The sequence below is a fragment of the Callospermophilus lateralis genome, chromosome 11 (assembly GCF_048772815.1).
Source record: "Callospermophilus lateralis isolate mCalLat2 chromosome 11, mCalLat2.hap1, whole genome shotgun sequence".
Lineage (NCBI taxonomy): Eukaryota > Metazoa > Chordata > Mammalia > Rodentia > Sciuridae > Callospermophilus > Callospermophilus lateralis.
This window is the reverse complement of record NC_135315.1, coordinates 15,867,083-15,879,652: the sequence shown is the minus strand read 5'-3', so window position 1 is coordinate 15,879,652 and position 12,570 is coordinate 15,867,083. Positions and strand designations below refer to the sequence as shown.

Sequence of the window (12,570 nt, the reverse complement as noted above, 5' to 3'; positions counted from 1 at the left end):
TGTGATGGGGGACCAATTCTTTGAATGAAGTGAGATCTGTGGCCTCCACTTCCTGAGACATAGAATGGGAATGTAACAGTAACTACCTCACTTCAGTCCTGGCGAGGATGAAGTGACAGTGAAATGTGTAGCTCTTAGGAAGCGCTCTACAAAAATGTTTGCTGAAACTTGTTATAACTGTCACGATGAAGGCATTAATCAGACCCCCTTTTGCCACAGCGGAGGAGCGCAGCTTCTCCCCATCAGGTGAGTGGACAGCAGTGCTGGGACGCGTCCTCCCCATGGCTCTTCCCCTTGCCTGTGCGGCCAGGACGGGCGGGGCTGCCGGCCTGATGTCCATGCCACCCCAGCAGCGCTCCCTGAGAACCCGGCGGCCCTGGTGGTGGTGCTTATGGCAGTGCTGCTGCTCCTGGCCCTGCTGACCGCAGCCCTCATCCTCTACCGACGGCGACAGAGCGTTGAACGTGGGTCCTTCGAGGGTGCCCGCTACAGTCGCAGCAGCTCAGGCCCAGGAGAGGCCACAGAGAAGAACATCCTGGTGTCTGACATGGAAATGAACGAGCAGCAAGACTAGAGCCAAGGGCGTGGGCAGGGCCAGAGGCTGGATCTGGGGAGCCTGGGGCTGCAAGTCAGCAGGCCCCCACTAGTCACCAGTCCAGCTAGCCTCTGGAGGTGGCCCTTGGGAGTTACTGTTGGGAGCCAGGACTGGACAAGACCTGGGCTGGGGTGGGGGGGCGGTCCTACCCCCCTGTGAAGACTGGACTGAGACCCAGCTGAGTGCAGAGTGGTGTTTTCCTCTCTGGGGGGCCTGTGGTCTTGTCACCTGGACTGTGCCCCCACAGTAGCCAGAGGCAGGATGGGAGGGCCAACAGGAGCCTCTTTCTGCCTTTCTCCCCAGACTCACCAGCCCAGACCTGCTGATCCATGCCCCAGGCCCCCCTCCCTGTTGCAGACCTGGGGAGCCTGCCCTGTCCCCTCAGGCAGCTCCTGGTTGCTTCTCTCCTCCCACCTGGCCACCTGGAGCTATCCTTACCCTTCACTCTGCTCTCTCTCCTCTTCTCACCCAGCTCTTCCTTCTGAGCCAGGGCCCAGTTTGGGAGCCCACTTGCTCTTGGTGGGGGTCAGTTGAGGAGGCTGCATATCTGTCACTCTTGTGTCTGCTGGAATGGCCACGTGGTGTGGCAGGAGGGTCCTGGGTAGGTCGGGCCTGAGAACCAGGGCACCAGTGTGGTGTCTGCGAGGCTGGAGACAGGACTGGGAGAGACACCCCATCCTCCCAAAGGGGAGCTGGGATAGGTTGGGGTGTCATCTCCTGCTGGTCGGGGGAGGGCTCGGTCCCTGAAAGAGTCCCCTGTGGGGACCAAAATAAGTTCCCTAACATCTCCTGTTCCTGGCTCTGATTGGGAGAGAGAAGAGGGAATTGCTAGAGATCTAGGAGCCTGGGCGTAGCAGGAGACCTGGGATGATGCCAGGTGCTTCCCTCTAGTGGGCCCTAAGAGAACAGCACCCTGTCTCCTGGAGTGACTTTGCACCGTTTTTTGAGTTTGGAATTCAGCCAGGATGGAGTGTGCAGTCAGTCCACTGCCACAGTGAGGGACAATGTGAACGTGGATTTGAAGACATGGTCCCTTTTCTGTAGTCCTTGATTTTTTAAATGTGCCATTATTGTTTTTAAAAAAGGAAAAAAAAGAAAAGCAAACAAACACCTTCCAGGGGCCTGAAATATAAGGGTCCCTGCCTTGTCCCATGCCGAGCCTGGTTCCTCACATCCCTTTAGAGATAAATGTCAGTTTTTGGAGCCTAAATCATGTGTCATTTCTGCAGCCTGTCATTTTGCTTTTGTCTCTGGGTTGGTGGGGACACTCACTCCTATCACCCTTCTGCTCAACCTCTCTGTTCCAGGGCATGAGAGGGTGACAATTTAGGCCACCCCTGCCCAGTAGCACACGAGCTCAGGCGACTTAGCTTATATTTTCCCCTGTGTAAGCAGGGAGAAGAGGACCCCCATCCTAGGGCTGTTGGAAGGATTCTTATGAATGAAGTGAGATCATCCTTGCAAACAGAGCAGTGGCTTTGAGCACATGCAGTAAGTGCTTCATAGCTGCTAGCTGCTGCTGTTATTTTTGGACTGAGGCTCTGAGAGGAGCACTCAAGGTGCCCAGGTCAGCCCTGGTGGGGCCTCCACATCATCATCCTTCCAAGGGAGCCACTATACCTGCCTTCTAGCTGCTAGAAATTTCCTTTTTGTCTTCAGGAACTTTGGACTCTACCCAGAGGCCAGGGAGTGGACTGGCAGGACCTTCTCTCATCCACCCTTTTATTCAGAGGATGAGCTGGAGATTCTGCAGTGAAGCAAGAGAAGGGGAGCCGTGAGGAGCAACAGCAAAGGCAGCTAAGGGCGGGGAGCTGGTTTGCCCTGGTATGGAGGAGGAGCCCCCAGAGGGAGTGAGACTCAGGATCCTGAACAAGGTGGAGGAGTGAGCAAGGCAAACATGTGGCCTGGCCCAGAGCCAGGGATCCCTGGTGCCATAGAGGACCAGCAGGACAGCTAGGCTCCCTCCTTGAGGGCAATGGCAGAGTGTGGACATTCTTAAGTATGGTGGGAAATCAGTGTAAATGGCTAATCTGTCTGGAGAGGATGTGGGAACTAGACAATGAATAGGAAATGGGGTGGTGGTGGGGGGAAGTGAAAGCAGGAAGACACGAGGAAGTTCTTATAATGATCCAAGCACCAGAAGATGGAGATGGTGGTTTGTTTGGCTAAGGACTATAACAGTGGTCCAATGCAGAGAGTGTGTGTGTGTGTGTGTGTGTCAGAGAGAGAGAAAGAGAGAAACAGCACTCTGTTCATGACTCCTTAAACATGTTTCTGTTCTTCTGAATAGGCACTGTGGCACATGCCTGTAATCCCAGCAGCAGTTTGGGAGGCTGAGACAGGAGGATCAGGAGTTTAAAGCCAGCTTTAGCAAAAGCGAGGCACTAAGCAACTCAATAAATAAATAAAATACAAAATAGGGCTGGGGATGCAGTTCAGTGATTGAGTGCCCCTGAGTTCAATCCCTGGTACAAAAAAAAAAAAAAAAAACTAAAAACACAAAGACAAACATTGAGCAGTTTCCTCCTACCTCATCCCCATTCAGCCCACAGCCTCCTGCCCTGCTGGTTTCCTGCATCTCTTTCTAGTGTTTCTTTATGAAAACAAGAGCAAACAGGAGCACAGGATTTGCCTGAGGGGTCATGGACACCCTTGCACTTGCAGGGGTTTAGATAAGCTGCTGGAGAGGCAGGGCATCCTCAAGCACTCAGACTGCAGGGTGAGTGAGAGGCATCACCCAAGATGGGACCCTAGGGGGGGCTCGTGAGCTGCATTCCTGAGGCCAAAGCTGAGGCCAAGTGCATGGGACCCTCCTCTAGCTGTCTCCTTTCTGCAGCCTCAGCAACAATAGGACCCATGGCAGGGGCCAGGTCACTTGAGGAAGGAGTCTCAATCGACTGGGATGTTGTTAGTCAGTTTTTCATCACTGTGACTAAAATACCCAACAAGGACAACTTAGAGGAGGAAATCTTTATTTGGGTCTCAAGGTTTCAGAGATTCATGCCATGGTCAGCCGACTCCATTTCTCTGGACTTGAGGTGAGCAAGAACATTATGCTGGAAGAACTTGGCAGAGGAAAGCTGTCAGTTCATGTTAGCCAGGTAAGAGAGGGTGGGGGTGGAGAAAGAGAGAGTGAACAAGTGCATGTGAAGCGACAGGGATAAAATATAATCTCCAAGGGCCGCGTGACCTACTTCCTCCAGTCATGCCCCACCTGCCTACAGTTACCACTTAGTAACCCATTCAAATTATTAACACGCGGTTTAACTTGCAGCTTGCATAATCCATAGTCATTTCACTTCTGAACATTCCTGCACTGTCACATGAGCTCTTCTGAGGGACACTCAGATCCAAAATGTAACAGAGGTCCTTAATAACTAATCCACTTCACCCTGAAATGATTCGCTCTCCAAACCTGTGGCCAGAACAGCTCCCTTTGTGAATTAAGTGCCCTGTCATTGTCCACGACTCAAGGATCACTCGACAGCTGCTGGGGACCAATCTGGGGCAGAGGCCCCCTTGGATGCCTACCGACCCTTGCTGGGAAGAGAAGAAAGCAGAGGGCTGAAGTCCAGCGTGGGGTCTCGGGGGCCATAGGAGCAGCTGGGGGAATGAGGGCCTGAGTGCCCAGTGCAACTGGGGGCGGCACTTGGTGTCTACTGATTTGGCTTCTCTCTGCCTTCCTGGATGACTGGAGTCTCCCCAGAGCCCTGCACCCGCCTGCAAGCTTCACAGGCACTGGGAGTTCCCAGAGACCTTGTTGGAAGCCCCCTGTTGGGGGTTCCCATCTGCCCTGTGGCAGCTAAGGGAGTGCTCCTGTAAGTCTCTAAAGGGGTGGGAGGAAGGCTCTAGGCCCGGCCATTTGCCTCTGGCACCAGGACAGTACTGGTTCTGCCGGAACACATGGCAGCGCCTTCTTTCTTCCTGCTCATTTCAATTCAGTAAAAATGAAGTGCCGTCTCTATGTGCCAGGCACTTTGCTGGGTGGCAGATGCCCTGAGGCCCATCTCAGTGGGCCTGGGCAAAGGGCACTGTCTGCCAGGCACTGAGTCCAGCCATTACTTGCAGGTCTAAACCTGCCCAACTCTGGGCCACCTGGACATTCAGTGACAGCTCAATGAATCCATGAATGGGAGATTAGGGCAGCTCTCCAGAGAACAGCATTCTACCAATCTCTTTCTGTCACATCAACTATGGCCTTCTCCCAGGTGTCCTGGCAGAGCTGGCCTGGCCCAGTGGGCAGCACTGTGGGGCCACAGAGGCAAGGAGCCGGCCAGTCACACCATGTGGTTTTCCTGGAACGGCACTGCCTGAGCCTGGCCAAGATGCCCTTGAGCTCCAGGGCGTGAGTCGGTTGTAGGAACGAGGTGAAGAATTGCATCTTGGGGGAGGAGCCCAAGGAAGTCGAGCAGGAAAGGGGGAAGGAGACCAAGGAAATGAGGAGGACATGAGAGGGGACCTACATGAGATCGAAGGTCTCAGACGTTCTAGCAGGGCCCGACTTTCTGTATCTCAGAGATGGGGGCTGCCAATAGGCTCAAATCTTCACTCCCACCAGAGCCAGCACATGTTGAGGAGTAGATTTCAACCCTCTCTTGTCCAGAAAGCAAATCGGATGCTGTGCCGGCGAGAGCCTTTCCTGCTCCAGGTGGCCTTGCGGCTGGCATCCAGATTGGAGGCCACACATTCAGCAGGGGCAAACGGGCTGATGGCAGACCTTTTGTTTTAGCCTTTTCAGGGAAATCTCAGCCAGGGCAGCTTTTCCAGAGTATTTACTCCTTTGTTTCAAGGCATTCTGAGCTCTGAAGACTTTTGGGGTGTTAAGGTACGCAGTGGGGGAGTTACCTGGTCCTCCGTCACTGTATATTCCGACAGCTTATGCAGAGATGGGCCACCCTTCCACGCCTCTCTCTGGGACTTGAGTGTTGTGTTTTCCCCAGGGCTTGGGGCATTGCCTTGGACATATGATTCTCCATGATAATGATAATAAAATATTTATTAAATTATAGCTGTCCTTTGATATCTGAGGAGGATTTGTTCCTCTCAGTATCCAAGGTAGATTTTTTTCCCCTACAGATATCCAAATCTGAGGATGCCCAAGTCATTTATATAAAATGGTGTAGAATTTGTGCATATAACCTGTACACATCCTCCTCATACTTTAAATGATCTCCAGGTTACTTATATACCTAACCCAACGTAAGTAGGATGTAAACAGCTGTTATACTATATTGTTTAGGGAATGACAAGAGCCTGTATCTGTTTAGTACAGACACACATTTTTTTTTTCTTTTTCTTTTTGTGGTGCTGGGGATTGAACCCAGGGCCTTGTGCATGCGAGGAAGGCTCTCTACCAACTGAGCTGTATCCCCAGCCCTTTTTTTCAATATTTTTGATCCGTGGTTGGTGGAATGGGGGAACGGAACCTGAGGCTAGGGGGCCAGCTGCACTGACCATGCCTGGGCCCCCGTCTAGCTGCTCACTCCCAGCACACCATGAGGTAGGTGCTTTTGTCCTCCTTTACAGATTAGGAAACCAAGGCACAAAGACACGAGCTTCCCATGCTCCCTCTCCGTCACCCTCCCTGCCTTATAAAACTGCTGGCCCCACAGTGAGGACTGGAGCCAGGCCCTGCTCTCCGGCAGTCAGGCTGGGAGACGGAGAACATCGTCTCAACCTATCATCCCTGCTGAGGGTTCCAGAGCCTATTTTGAGATTTAAAGGCCGAGTGACCTCTTTCCTCTTGTTTCTCCGTGGCCTCCTTTCCTAAGGCAGTGGAGGAGGGACACCGGGACCCTGGGGCACGGTGCACAGAAATGAGGTGGGGCTGAGTTGACTAATTAGATGTTTATACCAGCAATCACCCGGGTCTGAAAGCACACACCCAACGCCCCCCAGGAGCTGGCTTACCCCAAGCTCTGAAGCCATAGGATGCCTCCTCTGCCATTGGCAGCCTGGGTGGCTGTGTTTGAAAGCTCCCTGCTGCCTATGTATGGACTCTCAGATCCCTGGCCTGATCTTGGGGCCCTCCCAGCAATCTGCCCAATGACCATATTGTGGCCAATGGCACCCTCACACCCCACATCTGTGTGCACACCCTCCTGCCCCTCCCCTTCTCCATGGCCCTGGGCTTCACCATCCCTTAAGGCCCTTTTCTCTCCTGCAGGTGATTTGCTGCACCCTTGACTTTGGGGACCACTATTCCCCTGACTTTGAAGCTGGTTAAGAAGGTGCTGTCTTGGGCAGCAGAACACAGGCTCAGGTGTGTGCACGTGGCTGACAAGCCAACTTTCACTCTGTGGACCTATGTTGCTTAACCTCCCTGAGGTTGGGTTTGCTCCCAGGTGACATGGGGTTAACAACACGGGCCTCACAGTTTATTGTGACCATTCCAGGCAAGTGTCAGCTGTGTGCTTACCCCGGGCCTGGCTCTATAGTAGGATCTGAAGGCTCATATACCTTGATGGGACTTTTCTGGTATATGTTCCACTGTTCCCATGAGACTGAGTTCCATGTCGTAAGCATCATGCTTTTTTTTCTGTTAAGTGTGACACATACTTATTTGATGGTGGATAAACATGGGAAGGTCACCATGCTGGATGCCGGAAGAGCCAAGGCTTGGAAAGACCCCCATAATCCACCTGCTATGCCTCAACCTCCAGCGATTTGGGCAATAATCACTAGAATCTACTAGATTTTTGGGAAGGACACCCCTTTCAGCACTTCTTCTTTTTTAATATCTTTATTTTATTTGTTTTTATGTGGTGCTAAGGATCGAACATAGGACCCTGCACGAGCTAGGTGAATGCTCTACTGCTGAGCCACAACCCCAGCCCTATTTTTTAAAATAATATTTTAACTCATTTTTTTAATATTTTAACACATTTTTAAAAATATTTTTTTAGTTGTTGATGAACTGACTTTTGATATGTGATTCTGAGAATCAAACCCAGTGCCTCACATAGGCTAGGTAAGCGGTCCACAACTGAGCCATAACCCCAGCCCTCAGCACTTCTTTTTGATCAATGGGCCTTTGTCCACATGGTGAAAAGCTCCATATGGCAGAGCCGTGGACCACTGCCTCACTGGGATATGTTCTCTCCTACCTCCAATTTCATCAGAGGCAGTCCTAGTTGTTTGGGTAAATGCCCAAAAGTTTTCTGTAGAAAGAGTACAGTTTTCAAAAATGCAATGGTGGGGCTGGGGATGTGGCTCAAGTGGTAGCACGCTGGCCTGGTATGCTCAAGGCACTGGGTTCGATCCTCAGCACCACATAAAAATAAATAAAGATATTGTGTCCATCTAAATATTAAAAAAAATGCAATGGTTTTCTAATGAAACCCTCATCAGGTTTTCAAATAGCTGTGTAAACATCTTGACAGTTCAGGATGTTTACACTGCCACTTGGGATTCCATACAGCTTTCTGTAAAACTTATTCTATATGTTTTTTGAGATGGAGTCTTCCCATGTTGCCTGGCTGGACTTGAACTCCTGGGCTGAAGTGATCCTCCCTCACCAGCCTCCTGAGTAACTGGGACTACTGGCACCTGCCCCCCCCCCTTGGCTATAAAACTTAGTTTTAAACATGTAGTCTTTCCTCCACCCCTTTTCTTTCCCAAAGTACTGGGGGTTAACCCAGGGACACTCAACCACAGAGCTACATCACCCTCCCTTTTTGAGATGGGATCTCACTAATTTGTGGAGGCTGGTCTTGAACTTGCAATCCTCCTATCTCAGCCTCCTCCCTCTGGACTCCTTTTCTGGCTTTTCCTCTATTTTTTTCAGAAAATTTATAGACACACAATTATGCCATCAAGTCCTCCCATTGTACGTGTGCAGTTCAATGAGCTTGAACAAATTTGTCTAGTTGTGTAAACATCACCACAAACCAGCTTTATGATACTTTTATCATCTCAAAGTCCTGGCTGGCCCATCTACTGTCAATCCCTTTTTCTTTCCTAGTCCCCAGAGACTTTTCTAGAAATTTCATGTAAATGGAATCATAGAAGATGTGGTCCTTTGGGCCTAGCTTCTTTCACTTAGTGTAACATGTTTGCATGTGTTATACTTATATTTCCTCCATTTTAAATAGTTTTTTGACCTATCTTTTCTCTTACACAGACACAATTTCCTCACTGACCCCCTCTTGACTTAGTCTTTGTGCCCCTAGATGTAATTAGGAGAGAAGCATGGAGTCCACACACCCAGCAGGTTCCAAGGGTGCACTAGCCTGCCCCAGCCCAAGGAGACCTGGGATGTGTCATCCCCCATGGTGGCAGCCAGCAAGCAGAAGTGAAAGTCAGGTGAGGTGAGAGATGTGCTTCCCCTCTCCCTCTCCTTCTCCTTCTCCCTAGAGAACCTCAGTCTTTATCCATGGAGGAAAATAAGTATGAAACAGGATGGGAGAATAAAGTCAGTTTACTGAATGCACAGCTCCATCCCACTTGGGGAGGAGCGAGGCATGAACAGGCGCCTTGGCAGTGGGATCCCAGTCTGCTGGGCCTGCCAGGGCCATTGGGTCCCCTTGGGCTTCTGGGCTGAGGGGCAGTAGCAGGACAGCCTGCCAGGTGCTCAACAGCCCCAGGGTGCCTGACCTGTGCTGTCTGGGACTCGTCTGGTTCCTGTTGCTGCCTGGGATGCTCAAGCCAGACCCCAGGGAGAGAGTGGCACAAGGTACAAATGGTAACTTGGAACACATTGGTTTCAATTTCAGCAAGGAGGAGGAGGAAGGGAGACATGTGGGGGCATAGAAGGGGTTGTTGAGTGGAGAGGTCTCTGCTGAGCTCCACGGCCAGCTTCCTTGCTAGATGACCCGGCTTGGATAAACGCTTTCATTTCCATCTCCCAACTCGGAATCTACAAAACAAGAAGATCTCTCAGGCCATAGGCCACAGCAGACTGTGGGATCTGCCCTGAAAGGGCATGGCATTGCTGCCCTTCATTCTTCCACTCTGGCCCAATGGCCAGTCACACACATGGCTACCATGCCTGGAACAGTATGGGGGTAGACATCTGTAGTCTGGGGCTGGGGAATCCCCAGTCTGACCTATAGGGCTTCCAGCTGGACCAAAGGCAAGCTGCACTGTAAGTCACTCAATGAATGCATCTCAGTCATCCCTGCATCCCGGCACTGCTTGGTACACTAACGTTTGCAGGCCAAATAGCTGGAAGAGACTTTGCCTTCTCTCAGAATAATGTCCCCACATCAATCTCTACTGCCTAGCAGCGGAGGTGACAGGGAGGTGGAGAGATTGAGTTAGGCTTCTAAGATGTCTCTTTAGGTCAATGGCGAGGCAGAAGAACACATGACAGGAGGGTGGAAGGCACAGAGGCATTGGGGTGGCAGTAGAGTCCCAGTGGAGCAGCGAGAGTGCAGGGCTCTCCTTATTATTGGGGAAATCTTGTTCTCAGTGTATTTCTTTTCACCTTGAAAAACACTATTGAGAAAGGTTTCTGACTGATGAAGAAGGGAAGGGAGTTGGGAGCAAATGACATCCCCCATCCTTACCAGGACCCTCTCAGTGCTACATTTCACCTAATGGAAGCCCCTACTCCACAAGGTGCCCAGTTCCTCACCCATTCTGTGCTTCTAGGCTTGTGTTTGGGGGAGAGCAAAAGGGAGGGTGCTCTGGCCCAGCCTTTGGCCTCATGCCTGTCCCAGTCCTGTCCTCACCTGTCTGGATATCAACAGGTAGTCTTTGTTCCCCTCTAGGGTCTTGGTCTTGGCTATGGTGACAGTCATTTTTGCCAGCTAGAAAGTGTTGTTAAGGGGATGGGTCACAGAGTTGTGTGACAAGTTGGCATGCATATCCAGGGACTCTCTCCAGGGACTCTCTCTTACCTTGGTGCCATTTGGGGCTTTGGTTCCCAAGTTCAGCAAAGGGTGCCCAGTAGGCACCACAGAGCCACCAGGAAGCTGGCACTTGTTGTGCCACCTGGTGTACCCTGATGTTTTGCCTTTCCCTCCCTGTTTACCTGAACTGAGCTGGGGTGGCAGGTCACAGCTGTGACTCAGCGCTGGCAGCCCATATTAACAAAGTGCCCGTGACCAAGTGAGTCATGCCAGCTTTGGGGGTGGGGGGGAGAGAGGGAAAAAAAAAAGGTGGCCCAGAAGGATGGCTGGAGGCCTCTGGCTCTGTCTCAGGCTGTCTGGGTTTTTGTCTTGATAATGGCTCTGGTGTGAAGCCAGGCAAAGGCAGCCGCTGGCCAGCTTGCCAGGGTCCCACCGGGGCAGGTGGGGAGGACCGGGGCAGGTGGGGAGGACTAGAATCTGTTTCCAGGGGATAACTGGCTGCCCCCACATTGGGGATAGGACCGGCGGGAAGTGGTGGTGGGGATCCTAAAGCTGCTTCTAGTTCACAGAAAAAGATGGCAAGAGTTGTGGCTGATCAGTGGGACCATCTGCCTCAGAGCAGCAGGGAGGACAGAAAGGGGCCCTCCGTCCGCTCCGCGGAGACGGCCTTTCAAGCAGCGCCTACTAAGGATGCTCTTCTGCCCTTCAGAAACGGTAGCCTCCGTGAGGCCTGGACCCCGAGGCCAGGGTGCCACTTCCCGGTCCCCAAGCCCCGGCCGGGATGGCTGGAGGAGCAGACTGGGCGGCTCGGCGGCTGCCAGAGCGGCAGGTTGCCGCGGCCCGCGCCGGGCACTAGAGGGCGCCCCTGCCCACCGAACCCGCCGGGGCGCGCCCCGCGCCGCAGGTTCCCGGAGCCGGGAACAGCTGCGGGCGCCTCCGGGGCGGGGCTGGGGAGGGGGCGCAGCTGGGCGCGGCGCGGGGGCCTGCGGTCCTCTCTGCCCGCTGCGCTGGGGCTCGGTGGCTCTCGCCTGGGCCAAGCTGAGCACCCGCGGAGCGACCAGCCGCGGCGCAGAGGCGTTTTCCCCGGAGGTGGTGCGTGCTGCGGCGACACAAAGGTCCTTGAAAGACCTCACCGCTCCCTTCCTGGCTGTCGGCCCAGGCGACCAGGCCGGGTCTGCGGGCGGCCCCCCGGAGCGTCCCCCGGCTCGCGAGCAGGAGGCGGCGCTGGGCCCTGGGCCGGCTCGCGGGACTCCGCGGACGCGCGGGGACTCTGGCTCGGTGGGCTCCTTTTGTGAATGGAAGGAAGGGCCCTCCCCGGCCTCGGGAAACGGTCAGCTCGGCTCCCCGGGACTGCGTGCCCCGAATGACAAATTGGCTCTCTCGGGTCGCAGGCTGGGTCCCACCCTGGGGGGAGCTGAGCTGCCTGGGCGGGTCTTGTGGGGTTATCTAAAACATCCCCGTGGCCAGCTGCATCAGAGTCACCGGGGTCTGTGCCTGAAAGAGACGTTGCAGGGCCCCGCCCCATCGCCAGACGGCCCGGGGGATCTGTGTTTTGGGTAAGTGCCCCGGTGGTTCTGATGGCAAAGCCAGCAGAGGAGCTACTGTTCTAAACCTTTACAGGCAGGTAGTTTTAAGATTTCACACCCAGAGAACCTCCTGGGGATCCAATAGTCACACCCACCTCAATTCACTGCAGTGTTTATTCTCCCTCCTGATAGAGAAGTTCTTCCTGAGTCTGACTTTGAGCACCCCCCCCCCCCCCGCTTTAATTAAGCACATTTTCTCCAGTCCAGAATGAAATAAGGAACAGTGAGGAGACTTTTCTGGACATGCTTGGAGATCTCTGCCTTTCAGGGACTTTTCTCAGACCTGTTTGCTTTGTTCTGAATCCAGCAGACCCACTGAATTGGGCTGAATGGTGAGAGAATCCAATCAAGCCCTTGCTTGTTTTGAATGCAATTCCTTTTGGTAATGGCCAAACAGTCCCCACTTCAGGGTTTGGGAAGGAAAATTCCAGACAGGATCCTGACAGACCCCACCCCCACCCCCACCCCAGCTCACCAAGTGCTGGATGCTGGAGAATCCCAGCAAGGAAAAGGGAAAAAAAAAAAAAAAAAAACCCTTATCTTCCGCCTGCTGATACCCTCTGCCCCTTTGTTGACCCTTCTCCTTGCTTTCAGG

General features: G+C 53.0%; 2 protein-coding genes across 4 annotated transcripts in view; one reads left to right on the top strand and one right to left on the bottom strand.

Annotated features, from left to right (window-relative positions):
• The window catches only part of Mrc2 (mannose receptor C-type 2), a 54,720-nt gene extending 52,900 nt beyond the window's left edge, over positions 1-1,820 (top strand). Inside the window, exons 29-30 of one of the 2 annotated variants that reach the window (XM_076870482.2) lie at positions 220-246; positions 354-1,820. In XM_076870482.2, coding sequence (XP_076726597.2) covers positions 220-246; positions 354-574 — 248 coding nt within the window. In that variant the 3' untranslated portion in view covers positions 575-1,820. Of the gene's footprint in view, positions 1-219; positions 247-350 lie in introns of both variants that reach the window. The other variant, XM_076870481.2, reaches the window with a different exon arrangement.
• Positions 1,821-9,399: 7,579 nt separating this feature from the next.
• Marchf10 (membrane associated ring-CH-type finger 10) overlaps positions 9,400-12,570 on the bottom strand; it is an 81,529-nt gene continuing 78,358 nt past the window's right edge. For both annotated transcript variants that reach the window (XM_076870970.2, XM_076870971.2), the window contains exon 10: positions 9,400-9,452. In XM_076870970.2, coding sequence (XP_076727085.2) covers positions 9,400-9,452 — 53 coding nt within the window. The remainder of the gene's footprint in view (positions 9,453-12,570) is intronic.